Source organism: Bos indicus, chromosome 21 (genome assembly GCF_029378745.1).
Source record: "Bos indicus isolate NIAB-ARS_2022 breed Sahiwal x Tharparkar chromosome 21, NIAB-ARS_B.indTharparkar_mat_pri_1.0, whole genome shotgun sequence".
Taxonomy (NCBI): Eukaryota; Metazoa; Chordata; class Mammalia; order Artiodactyla; family Bovidae; genus Bos; species Bos indicus.
The window spans coordinates 23,151,150-23,165,336 of NC_091780.1; the positions used below are offsets into that span (position 1 = coordinate 23,151,150).

General features: G+C 46.1%; 2 protein-coding genes across 12 annotated transcripts in view; both read right to left on the reverse strand.

Annotated features, from left to right (window-relative positions):
- Nucleotides 1–14,187, reverse strand: part of RPS17 (ribosomal protein S17) — a 122,761-nt gene that overhangs the window by 28,389 nt on the left and 80,185 nt on the right. The gene's annotated exons all lie outside the window — the stretch shown is intronic.
- Nucleotides 1–14,187, reverse strand: part of CPEB1 (cytoplasmic polyadenylation element binding protein 1) — a 109,996-nt gene that overhangs the window by 21,395 nt on the left and 74,414 nt on the right. For 6 of the 11 annotated variants that reach the window (XM_070775190.1, XM_070775189.1, XM_070775188.1 and 3 more), the window contains one exon: nt 3,601–3,792. The exons of 1 other annotated variant lie outside the window; for it this stretch is intronic. In XM_070775190.1, the coding sequence (XP_070631291.1) occupies nt 3,601–3,792 (192 nt within the window). Of the gene's footprint in view, nt 1–3,600; nt 3,793–4,151; nt 4,319–14,187 lie in introns of those variants that run through there. 4 more of the 11 variants (XM_070775184.1, XM_070775187.1, XM_070775193.1 and 1 more) reach the window with 2 other exon arrangements.

The following is a 14,187-nucleotide window of genomic DNA, read 5'->3' on the forward strand; positions in this document are numbered from 1 at the left end:
TGGCACCCTCAGACTGAGCATCTGGTCAGCCCACTGGGCTTCTGCACAAGGCATTCGTTAGGAGCCCTTATTTCCAGGTCCCCTGAAGTAGGTTCTCAGTCACCCCACTTCCTGCTGAGTAATGCTGCGTGCAAAAGAGTCACTGGGGGAAGGCAGGGAGACAAACACATCAGGTGCACAGCTGACGGGCTGAGACACAGGGTGAAGAGGGAGTCAGAACCATCTGCCTCGTGCCCTGGCCCTGGGGACCTCTGCAAAGGAGACCTCATGGCCAAGCAGCCCTGGAGTTGTACACACAGACAACCCATTGTGAGTGTTCTTGCTCAAGAGTTTGGGCTCTGCCCACAGGAGCCAGGTGGGAGAGAAAGCCCAGGAGGCTTGGGGTCAAAGAAACCCAGGTTCAAATTCTGGTAGCTGTGTCGCTCCTGGCATTCCACAAGCTCTGTGAGCGTTTCTTCCTCATCTTTCAGATGGGGACAATAATAGTACGCACTTTACAGGACTGTGAAAGCATTCAAGCCATGTGACACACTTCACATAGGAAACAGTCGCTAAATGGTGATTAGTCACTCTCTCTCATCCCAGGACATTAAGGATCAGGGCCTTAACAGCCCTCCTGTTCCATTACAGGACTTAAGACACTGCAAGTAGGACATGTCACTGGGGTCACCTGTAACGTTCATCTTGCCCTCATGGGCAGGAAGGCTTCCTTCCCAGCCTGAGTTGAGGCCTCAAGGGTAGGCACAGTCTGGAAGGGCGGTGCCTCAAAGAGCACCACACCCCAACCAATGCTGGCCTTGCAGGCACAATGCTCAAAAACAGATTCCACCCCAGGGTCTTCCTGCAGGTCCCCCAGGCCAATGAAACCCACAAGGCAGAAGGACTCCAGCCCCTGGAGACAGGTCTCCATGGGAGAATCCAATGAAATGTTGCCTCAATGCCAAAAAATTCCTTAGGGGAGAAAATGGAGCCCCTGGGCAGAGCAGCTGTATGCTGTATGCGGTATACAGTCCCATCTATTTCCCCTCAATAGTCAAGGGCATTTTTAAGGGAGACAATTTTATCACTGGTGTACCTTCAGTGCCTAACACAGTGCCTGGCACACAGCCAATGCTCAGTATATGTTGAATGAATTTAGCCAAGATTTCTCCCGCAAGAGCCCTGCTACCTCCAACCTTGCCCCCTACACACTGCTCAGAACCTGAGAGTTGTAGAAAATGGTCAGATGTGAGCCAACAGCCACATGGGGCAATATATCACCCAGCAGAGCCCAAGGAAGAAGCCTGCACCACGTGCTCCTCACAGAAACAGCAAGGTACCAGGCTGTCTGCAAGGACGACTCCTCGACTGTCCAGAGCTGCTGAAACGCCTCCTCCCTCCCTGGAGAAACCGAGCTGGCTGCTCTTCAGATGGGAAGGCAGTGTAGGCACTGGAATGTGGGCTGCATGTTCCCGCATCGCTGGCAAGGGTGCAGCTGGCTGGTGGGAGGGCTGCGTCCCACTCCAGGAGGCAGTACCCTCTGTGGGCTTTCCAAGAAGGCCCAGGACTCAGGCAAAGAAGAGAGATGGCCATCACCTCAGCTCCCAAGTCCAAGGATAACATGGGGATCAGGGATGGGGGGGTGTGTCCTCAGCCCTCGGAAAGGAAGGCATACCCACACTAACCCTGCCCAGGGCCATTTAAATCGTACCACTGGGATAACCTTCTGGGTTACCCCACGGATGCTAGGGCCACAGAGTATAGGATCTCTCTGATGCAGAAAATCACATAATATTTATAAGTAAAGTGCTTGAGATTTGGGGAAGTAAATCCATCTCCACTGTAGAGACAAAGAGCTACGAGCACAGGCCTTTCAGGTGGGTTGCTGGGGAAGCCGAGGAAATTGTGGCTGGACACAAGCTTTTTTTTTTTTTTCCAGCCTGATTTCAGAATGACTTTCAGGCCAACCTCTCCAAGCCCCAAGTTGGCCTCTCCTGCATTTCTACGTGCTATAATGCATTCCAGAAGGGCCCCTGTAGCTAAGAGAAGCCAGAGCCAAGGAAGGGCCACACCCAACGTGAGACCAGGGAAGGACGGTGCCCTGGTCAGACACTGGTCAGCTCCTGTGCAGGGGGCTCTTCAGTCTTCTGCTCAGAGTCAGCAGTGAGGGTGGAGACAAGGTCAGATTCACATGCCCCCCTCACCCCCCGGCCGGCTTCAGGGTACCAATGTGAAACAAACTACCATGGCCTCAAAGCCGAGATATCCAGGCATGGGACACGAAACAGTGACACCATACTTCCCAGCCCAGAGAAAATCCTGAATCAGCTAAACACTAGTAGTTCAAGAAATTCTACCTTAACCCAGAGGTAGTTACTTAAGGTAAAGCTCTTCCTCACCTGAGAGAGAAAAAAAAAAAAAAAAAACAGCCTCTACCCCCCCACTTCCCCAATCAAAAGGGATTTACCAAAACAACTGGGCACTGAAATGCCAACAGACACAACAGTCCTAGGCTCTGCAAAGCATTCTAAAAAAAGACCTGCGCCAAACAGGGTGGAGGCCAGAGGAACCTTGCCGCCCGGTTCTGGAGCGGGGGTGGCTGGTGGGGACAGCGGGCTCCGTGAATCCCACTGTCAGCACCAATGGTAAATGGCTGCCCCGACCTTCGCTTTCCATCATTTAAAGTATCTGCTGCCAAGATGCTCCTTATTAAGGTGTAATGCACATAAAGCAAAATACTTAAGATTTTTATGTATAGTTACAGTTATTTCTTAAGTTCACATTTCTTCCTGAATGCTCCAGGATTTGCGTCTGGCCAACCCACCCCCTTGAACCATGAGAGGGAAATTAATGGGCAGTAGGAAGGTCTGAGCAGAAGCAGTTAGAGGGGCTGCCAAGAAGCCCCTTCAATCTGTCCCCATCGAATCCTTCCAGGATGACAAGGGACCCTAAGGGGAATGGCTCCCCCTTCATCCACTTGGTCACCCTTAACACAAAGAAAAAAAGAAAGAAAAAAGGCCTCCATAGCCGAGAGTTACTCCACCCGGCTCACCATGCCTACCCCCTTTTCCAGGATCAATGCTCTCAGCCTCATGTGAAGCCAATTCCAATACCCTAGGATTACCCAGCCTCACTTATGGCTAAAATTCTAACCTCGCCATGATTTGGGGACCACCCATCCTTTACACAGAGCTCCCTAGTTTTAAAAGCCACTGGGAAATAGAATCTGGACATCCAGTCATCAGCCCCTAAAGTCCCCTCCCCCGCCTAAAAGTGTTTTGCTTCATCATCTCCAAGGCAGGCCTGGGCACTAGGGGTTTCGCTGGATCTTTTCTGCATAAGGCTATCACCTTGGGGACCCTTCTCAGGGCCACTTCAGGTACAGACTAACAACTCCAGGGAATTTATCAGGGTAAGTGCGGAAGCGGTGCCTGCCTTTACGAGCCACCATCTGTCCTACCACACTCACAGCCAGCATTTCCATCTTTTGCAAAACAGCTCCATGTTGTATGGGGGGGCGGTGGGGGATGCAAAGGGGAAGAGAACAACTGTTGCTGTGGATATCTTTGCTCCACACCCCATGCGCCCCCTCCCCCCGCTGGCTCATCTTCCGGCACTCACCCGAGTGTGTGCTGCTCTGGGCTGAGGAGTCTGAGTCCTGGGTGCTCCAGGGTCGGTCCCAGCCTGTGAGGCTCAGGGACTGCAGGCCAAGGCACAAGTCATTTGCATCTGGGAGGCCACGGGAAGAATCTTGCGCAGAGGTGGGGAAAAGCATCCTGCTTGTGACTGTTTCTTCTGAGTCCTGGAAGTCTGCTTTGGACAGGAAAACAGCAGAAGCCCAGAGTTAAGGGCTGCTTCCCCAGGATTATCAACAATAAATAATATTAAGAATAGTTTCCTCAGGCTCGAAGACTAGACATCCAAGCTGGCCGGATGCTGCAGCCGCTGCCTCTGCACTTTTGGGGGTGTTAAAGCAGGAGCGGCTGCCATACAGCCCCCTCCCCACACACACACACCCCTATCCCGTCTGCATTACAGACTGGGCCAGCATGTGATCAGGCTGCTGATGCTCCCCGCTGCCAGTGACATCAGCCGGCTGAGCCGTGCAATGGAGAGCGGCATCACCCCTCAGAGAGCGGGGAGGAGCAGGGGACGGCAGGGAGGGGACTTGCCTCCCAGGGAAGAGACGGCACAACAGCCACTGGGAACAGTCCGGGTGCGGTGCTGGTAAGTCCGGCTGCGAGGCAGCGCCCTCCGGTCTCCAGCAATGGTGGCCAAGCGGCCCGAGGCACGACTGAAGTCCTCTCTGCTGACAGCGGAGCCAAAGCAGCAGGCTGCCTGCTCGGCCAGCTCTGCCCTCCTGCCCCTCCCTCCCCTCCCTCTGCTCTCCGCCCCCAAACCCAAAAACACTCTAGTCCTGGACTCTCTCCAGCTGCTTGCTCAAGCCCTGGTTTTGCAGCCCGATGCAAAGCTTCACAATTCTGCTAGCAAAAATCTGTGTGCTCCAAGTGGCCCCTGAGCCCTACCCTGACACAGCAGTGTTTACTGCCAGGGGTGGGACAGGCTTCAGAAAACACAGCTCGCTCGAACCCTGGGGAACGACACCTGGTGCTCCAGGCTTGTCAGCAGCAACTGGCTACCAAGAAAGGGGTCAGTTTCGGCAGGGGGCGGGGGAGTCACTGGGCCACCCAAATGCCAGAGTAAGACCTGTCCTGACAAGGACGTGCTCAGTCGCTCAGTCCTGTCCGACTCTTTGGGACCCCATGGACTGTAGCCTGCCAGGCTCCTCTGTCCATGGGGATTTCCCAGGCAAGAATTCTGGAGTGGGTTGCCATGCCCTCCTCCAGGGGATCTTCCCAACCCAGGGATTGAACCCAGGTCTCCCGCATTGCAGGCAAATTCTTTACCATCTGAGCCACCAGGGAAGCCCCCTGACTAGGATACTTACTCCCTGTTCCCAAGTTCCCTCACTCCAAAAGGGTGGGCATCAATCTCATAGCAGGACCAGCTCCCCCTCCTGCAACTGCAGGCACAGGCGAGGAAACACTCCCCTCACAGAGTCTGATCAGACCCAAACAGCAGAAGCGATCTTGGAGGTAGTATGTGCCTTGTCAGAAGACCCAGGTTTAGGAGCTCACAGCCCCTGGCCCTGCTCCTCCAGAGCACAACGGCCACGGGAGGGGTCCTGGTACCTCTGGCTACCCACCTCTGGCTACCCAGACCCTCTCTCCAGGCAGGGGAGCTGCTTGGAACCACAGCCCTGTTCCCATGACCAGTCACAGCCCCAGCACCAAGTCCAGCTTTGCCCAGAACCTCGGGGACCTCTGCCACTTCCTATCTGCCAACGTACTCTCCTGTATCCATCCGTCTCTTCCAACATGACCTCCAGTCACAAGGCCTCGTCCTTAGAAAGGAGGGTACAGTGAGGGTCCCGGCCACATGGCAGGAAGGCTGCTTGCACTGAGACCAGGGACCCTGCTCGCTCTGCCATGCTACAGCGAGAAGGAACCGGACACAGGAAGCATGCCCACCTGGGACCACCCGGGACAGGGTACAAGGTGGGCAGAGTGGGAGCTACTGCTGTTAGCCACAGGAACGGCTGGCCAGAGCCTCCAGAGTGTCCCCTTCTGTCCACAGGCGCTCAGGCACAGCTGAGAAGGGGAGAACGGCCAGTCTGTGGGAGGGACTCCTCCCCTCGGAGGGTTTTTTTTTTTTAAAGAGCTTTGCTGCTGTGTCATCCATCCATGTTATTCCTGTCTGGCTGTAGATACTCTGCCTGCTCCAAGCCTGTGTCTGTCAAAACCTCTTCACCACTGCACAGTCAGAGCAAGAACCCACCCATGCTGGTGCTGCCCCCACCCCAGACCACTCCCCCACCAGCTTCTCTGTCCACCCTTCCCCCAAGCTTAGTACATACTTTAAAAATAACCCATATGTAATAGTTATAAAAACATAATGCTTCCTTTAAAAACATCCAAATATAAGTACCCATTCCCCCTTACAAACTCTCTGTATGGTCCCTTCCACCACACTGTGAGCACACCCACATCTAGAAGCAATCATTTTTCCCATCCCCGGCCAAAATCAGGGCCTTTGTGTTCACGGGGACTCCATGCCGCACGCAGAGAGAATCTAGATACCAACTATGCTCTTGCTACCCAAAGTCTAGCATGGCCGACCAACAAAATCAGTATCACCAGAATCATGTTATACAGCCTCTCAGCCCCCCACCTAAGACTTCTGGAATTGGAATTGATCTACATCTTAATAAGATTCCCAGTTGACATTAATTCACTTAAAAGTTTGAGTAGCACTGGTCTATACAATTACCCTCTTTTCGACCCCATGGACTGCAGCACGCCAGGCCTCCCTGTCCACCACCAACTCCCAGAATTTACTCAAACTCATGTCCATTGCGTTGGTGATGCCATCCAACCATCTCATCCTCTATCGTCCCCTTCTCCCGCCTTCAATCTTTCCCAGCATCAGGGTCTTTTCAAATGTGACCATTAAAGGTCACTTAGGAACAAATGGCTGCAAGCCATCCAGGAGCTTGGAGGTCTAAGTAGAGCATGCCTCTCCCTCTACTACCAGCACTCCCACTGACGCATCACCTTTACCTTTACCCAGACCTTCTCCATCCCACTGTTTCTTTCAGATTAAGGCTTGCACTACCATTGTAGTATTCCTTCACTAGTTCCTCCGATTAACAGAAGACACACCTGTTAAACCTTTAGTGTGGTAGGCTAGGAAAAATTAAGTGGGATTTATAAGTTTTATAGATCTTGCTTTACTCACAAGATCTGCCACTGCGTGATCTCAGTCAAGTTACTAAAGCTTTCTGAGCATCTTTCACCTGTAAAGTGGCAAAAGCAGCTCTCTCTCAGGTGTTTTGTTGAGGACCACACTGTTTGGCACAGTGTCTGGCGCAAAGTATTGTATTGGTATTTTGGTTTCAGTAGGTGACCATATAATTTATCATCCAAACCAAGGCACTTCTGAGAGAGAAAGGGGGCAAATATTAATAACCCTACCAATGCAGCAAGTTCAAACTGTCCTAGGTGGACTGGCAGGCATGATTCAGTCTTACCTGTGGCCATTTGTGTTCAGAAACATTTTACCCCAAAAGCCTCTTTTCTAATGATCCTAGCTCTCCAAATTTACCCACTCTGCTCCCTACCCCTTCTGTATTGACAGAAAGTCTGAGAAGTAAACTGTCAACATGGGCAAATGCTCAGTAAGCTGAAAGGGCTGAAATTGAAACACTGATTTTACTGAGGAAAGCCTGTCTTTGCTTCTCGAACTCATATCTGATGCTGGGCAGGAACTTGACCCCTTTTATTGGAGGATATTCTTTATAATCTTTAGCCAAGCACACATCAGACACTCTGAAGATACTAGAAGCTTGGAACCAGCACGTGATGAGGTGAGACTACTTCTAAGGCAATCTGTTTGAACAAAGACTCTCAGCTTAAACACTTTCTATATCAACCCGAACCCTGCCAAGTTTCCATATCAATACCTATGCAACATTTCTGATTAAGTTTCTTGATTTGGTTCAGAATTTTAAAATGATCTCCCTTTGAAAATGTTACCTTCTTAATAATTGCCCAAATTTCTTAGCAACTGAAAAACTCCAACTGACCCAAAGTCCAAAGTCTGTCACAGTCTAGAACAGAATGACCGCTGAGAGGATCAAAATGCAGAGGTGACCCAAGGGCTCTGATTCTAGGGCTCAGAGTTGTATGCATGCAGGCATGCACAGTCTTATCTAACTCTCTGCGACCCCATGGACTGTAGCCCACCAGGCTCCTCTGTTCATGGAATTCTCCAGGCAAGAACACTGGGGTGGGTTCCCATTTCCTCCTCCAGGGGATCTTCCTGACAGAGGGGTCAAACCTCGGTCTCCTCGCATTGGCGGACAGGTTCTTTACCACTGAACCACCTGGAAAGCCCTCAAGACGAGTACAGCCTCACCTCTAATCTTTTCCATCCTCAGTCTAAGAACCTGTCTGTCCGCTGATGGCTCCTCTGTCAACAAGACTTGGCATGACATTGCTCATGGTCCTCTACAACTATCATTCTTGAGCATCTAGCAACTAAGGAGGTGAAACAAGGAGAGAAGAGTCACTTCAGGCCTCCATTTATGAAACCATTAGGCAGGTTCCATAGTGTAAAGGTCCATGGTGCTTGCAAGTAGTCAGCTGAGGCCCCCAAGAAACACAAGGTGGCTTTGCAGAGCAGATGCTGCATTAGCTGATCCTAGGGGAAAGGGGATCTACTTCAGAGGAGTTAACAGGAGAGAAGATAAGCAAGGTTTGTTTGGGCCAACCAAGCCAGGAAGAACTAAGGCAGGAAAATGAAACTGATGCTCAAGAGTGTCGTGAACTGTCTCTTTACACTGCTAAACAATAATTAATGTGGCAAAGGGCTCAGGATGAACCAGAGATCAGAGCTAGGGAAGTGGTCAAGGACATATGAAATGAAAGGGAGGAAGAGGGCAGAAAAGCCGATGGATAAGGAGGGAAGAAAAGGGGTTGGGGGCAGAGAAGTATGTTAAATGACTTAACAGACTACAAAGCTGCATCTACATCATGACTATAACTATGTGAAAATGTTGTTTGTTGATAGATGTTGGTAAGGGAACACAGAAAAACACAGCTTAATGTGTGAGGGTAGCAAGCCACTCATGGATTTATCTTCCTTTAGTCATTGCACAAACAGTATCACAAAAGTGGTGTTCTCCTTTCTTTTTCCTCTTTAGCCTTTTGACAAGCACACTATTACAGTCTATACAGCAATCATACTTGAACTCTTTTACAAAATCTCAGCTTCTCCTCCAAATCCAGTCCCTGGGAACAGGAGAGAAGGATGCTGCGTCACTGGTCCCCACTAGATTTCTTCTGAATAACTGACTTTACAGTAAGCTGAGGCTACTTAAATCAATGCTTTATGTTCTTAAAAGTTTTTTTAAAGCTCATAAAGTGGCATTTCTAAGAATGCATTTCTAAAAAGACCATTTGAAAGACTATCCCCCAACCCTGCCACTTCTGCCAAATCAGGAAAACAGAAACGATTCTGTAAATACGTTTTGGTAACCTGAAGTGAAAGAGCCACCATGCAAGAAGTCAGACACCTGTCAATATCATGTCAACCACTGTTGCACTGGGGCCCTTGACCACTCACGCCAGGAAGCCTGCATGTTCCCCTAAAGCAGTGCTTCTCAGACTTTCAAGGGCATAGGGGTGACTCGGCAATCAACAACACTGACTGCCTCAGTAGGTGGGGTTGGGCCCTGGAATCTGTGTTCTTAACCTACTCCTAAGTGATGCCTGCACTACTCACGTGCTGCACACACTTTGAGCAGTCTGAGTTTCAAGTGGTCTTCCTACCTAGTCTCTGTCTTCTGGGTAATCCACCCCATTCTTACTCAACACCCCCCTCACAGTGCTCACTCTCCCCAGCAGGTGGCCCGGCCAGTGTCCTGCTGCCTCGCACATCAAGCTGGTCCTCAGGCTGCAGCTTACTCACCAACCTTTCCTTACACTTGTCATCAAACTGTAAAGGCTAAACTCGAGTCAATCACAACTCCAAGAGACAATGTACTGTTAACCTGAGCGTTAATTACAGTAGTTCAGAAGATAAGAGAATGCATGATGCATAGATGCTCAAGGAAACCTTCCTTATAGTTTCAGCTACACTTTAAGTCACACGACAGGTTAAGGTATGAGAGACACCAGGTTTACTTTGTACTTCCGACCACAAAAGTATGATCATTGGCTTATTTCAGCCTTGACCACACTAATAATCTTCAAATGAATTCTGCAATTTATTTCAAAACGATTTCTATAATGTTTCTGGAAATAAATACTAACAATGTTTAAATTTTTAAATGGCATACACCATGTTCACAAAGTGGAAAATTCAATACTATTAAAAAGCTAATTCCTACCAAATTGATCCAGGTATTCAATGAAACCCCAATAATATACATGCCTTCAGGTTATTCAGGGGGAAGGGCTTTTTAAACAAATGGTGCTTGAACAACCAAATATCGCTGGGGGGTAGGGAATGAACCTTGACCTCCAACTCACACCACATGTAAACATTAGTATGAATCAGAGAGACCTGAAAGTTTTAACTTTTTAAAACTTCTCTAAGGAAACGTAGCCTATCTTTGTGAGCTTGGGTGGGGGGATGCAGAGCAAGGTTTCCTACGGAGGACATAGAAAGCAATGATCGGAGAAAGTTTTGATACACAGGACTTACCAAATGTCTGCTCATCAAGACATAATTAAGAAAATAATTATGCAAATTACAAAACGGTAGAAAATATCTTTAACCATATCTAACAAATGGCTAGTATCTAGAGTATATGAGAAATCTTAACTCAAAAGTTAAAGAAAGAAATTTTTTAAAAAGCACACTTAAAAAAAGAGCACAGAATCCTCAAAAGGCATTTCACACACATATATACAACTGGACAATAAGCATTTGAAAAACTGCTCAACATTGTTAGTCAAAGAAATGCAAATTTAACCACAATGAGATACTACATATTCACCAGATGGCTAAAAGTAAAAAAGACTGCTCCACAGTTTGCCAACATTTGGTGTTGCCGATCAGAACTTCCATACATTACTGTATGACGGTTGAATCGCTTTTAGAAAAGCTCTGCTGACTTTTTATACGATTAGACATATACAATTCTGTGACCCAGCAATTCTACTCCAAGGTATTCAACTAAAAAGAATGAAAGAGTATGTCTACAAGGAGACCTGCACATGAACGGTGACAGAAGCTTTATGTATGATCACCAAAACCTGGAAAGAGTTCAAGTGACCACTAACAGGAGAATATGATTCATGGGGTCGCAAAGAGTCGGACACGACTGAGCGACTGAACTGAACTGATACACATATATGCTAGAGTATTTCTCAGCAATAAAAAGGAATAGACTACTGATGCATGCAGCAACAGCCTTCCCAGGTGGTTCAGTGGTAAAGAACCCACCTGCCAATACAGGAGATGCGGGTTCAATCTATGCGTTGGGAAGATGCCCTGAAGGAGGAGATGGAACCCACTCCAGTATTCTCATCTGGAAAATCCCATGGACAGAGGAGCCTGGTGGGCTACAGTCAATGGGGTCGCAAAGAGTCAGAAGAAACTGCAACTAAAACAAGATGCAACAAGAGAGGTGAATCTCACTACACTGAGTGAAATAAACCTTATGTAAAAGTACCTACGTATATGATTCCACTTCTTTGAAATTCTAGAAGAAGCAAAGCTAATAAACAGTGAAACAAGGTGGCTGCCTCCAAGGGATAGAGGTGGGCACCAACTGGGAAATGGGATGAGGAAACTTTCTGAGGTGATGGCAATGTACATTTTGTGGGGAGTTTCATCCACACATTTGTCAGAATGCACCTAATGACACACATTCTTCTGCAATCCTTGTGCATTTTACTGTTTATTAATTTTACCTCCAAGAACCTCTAAACAAATACCAAACATTAGAGTCAAGATGCATACTCAAGTATTAGAAGTAAATTATACCCATGTCTCCAATTCACTTTGAAATGCATCATAAAAGGAGATGGACTGATAAATGGTTGTGTGAGTGCACATGTCATCAGTCATGTCTGACTCTTTGCGACCCCATGAACTGTAGCCAACCAGGGTCCTCATCCGTGGGCTTCTCCAGGCAAAAATACTGGAGTAGTTTGCCATTTCCTCCTCTAGGAGATCCTCCCAACCCAAGGATCAAATCAGTGTCTCTTTCATCTCCTGCACTGGCAAACAGGCTCTTTACCACTACTGCCACCTGGGCTACAATAAATGGTTAGAGGGATACGTAAGAATACTTGATAAATGATTAGGGGGATATATAAACAGACGTGTCATAAAGCAAATATGATAAAATGTTCATTGTAGGATCTAGGTGATAAGTGTCACGGGTGCTCACTTTACAATTTATTCATCTTTTCCGTATGCATGAAAATGTTCACAATAAAATAGTGGTGGAAGGGGATGAAGTTACTTTTTCTGACAAAAAGCAAATCTGAATGAAGTAATTGGTTTGATGACAAGAAGCAACTTCATTAAATCAAATTTTACAGTTGACATTTTCCATAAGCAGAACAAGTTAAAATCTATAGACCCAAGGTTTTGACAAAACATAACAACATAATTAAAGCAAGTTGATAAAATAAAAAGCATTTTAAGGGAATTCCCTAGCAGTCCAATGGTTAGGACTCCATGCGTTCACTGCTGAGGGCCTAGGTTCAATCTCTGGTTCAGGAATTAAGATTCTGTAAGCTGCACATTGCAGCCAAAAAAAATTTTTTTTTGTTTTAAAATACTGTATTTGTAAAGCTGTATTTTAAATTTAACAATATTTTAATCTTCTGAATCCTTTAGGTAATCTGAGTTAAACAGGGTCTCTAAGTGAAAAAATAACAATAGTTATTTGTTGGAGACAACAATCTCCATTAAGCATTTTTTGGTATACCTTCCCCAAACTGAGAAATTCAATGACCAATGTCTCAAGCAACAAATCTTTTCACAAGTTAGAGGGTTTCCAATTCCTTCTTTTCAATAAATATGAAGGAATGAATGGAACTGTCGGCAAGTAAATGACTAAAAATAGATGACTGATTTTTTGCATACAAGTTCAAACAATTCAAACAATTGAGTGGCACTGCTCTAACAATGCCTTCATGTCCCATCTACTTATTTATGTGAACAAGTTTACTCAATAGGGCACAGATCTATAAAAACAGAAAAGAGGAATGTATTTGGCGTTGAAATCCTGAGTCATTCTGGCAATAACTGAGTCATCCAAAATTACATGAGTTATAAAGATGCCTCATTTATCTCATTAAGAAGAATTTCCAATAAATAATTACTTATCAAAAATTTTAACCTTTAGATTGTCTTAATCAATTGTCCTAGCAATCAATGGCCACAGCAATCCAAAACACTTATAAGTCTTTCAGTCACAGGAAATAATTTAAAATTTCAATTTATGTACTGCTTTTGTTGCAGAGAAGTATAACATGTGATCAACAGCAGACTGAAATGTAAAACATTTCTTTAGTATAAAATTCTGTGGGAGAAGTAGACTAGAAATACAAATAAAGGAGAAAAGGAATAATGAGAAATTCTCTACAATTAAAGAGCTAATTTACAGGTTTCTAAACATAATAAGTATAAAAATCTCTACAATTTTGATTCCATTAGATACCTTTTTCCAATGAAAATATAGATACAAAGTTAAACGTGCCAGGTGTACATTGTATTTTTTAAACTTTTTTATTTAAACATTTTAACCATTTTGAAGTGTATTATTTAGAGGCATTAAGTACATTCACATTTTTATGCACCTATTACCACTAAACATTGCCAGAACTTTTTCATATCAAACAAAACTCTGTACCCATCAAACACTAACCCCCCACTAACCCTTCCCGAGTGCCTGGTAACCATCTTCTGTCTCTAAACTCAACTATTCCAGGTATCTCCAAGAAGTGGAGTCATGTAGTATTTGTCCTTATGTCTGGTTTATTTCACTTAGCAGAATATCATCAGAGTTTATCCATATTGCAGCATGTATCAAAATTTCCTTCCCTTTTAAGGAGGACTAGTTTTCCATTGGCTGTATATACCACATTTTGTTTATCCATTCGTCTGTCCATGGACATCTGGGTTACTTTCTTCCACATTTGGCTACTGTGAACAGTGCTGCTATGAATATCAGTGTACAAACAAACATGTGTTTCCATCCTTGAGTTCACTTCTTTTACATATATATACTTAGAAGTGGAACTGCTGGATCATATGGTAAATCCTATGTTTATTTTTTTTTATAGGAACCACCATACTATTTACCACAACAGCTATACCATTTTGCATTCTGCAAAAGCAGAAGTGTTTCTATTTCTCTACATCCTTGCCAACACTTACTATTTTCTGGTTTGGCTTTTTTTTTTTTTTTGGTGGGGGGAGCAGATAATGACCACTGGAGTGGGTGGTGAGAACTCGATCTCACTGAGGGATACACTGTTTTTTAAATTGGATACGTACAACACTTTGAACTTAGTGTTCAAAGACTGCTGCTGCCTAGTGCATGACTCCCCAAAGATGATGCTTTTAAAACTCCGCCACACCCCAGGCTTTTGTTGAACTGTTTTTCTTCCTATACCATCC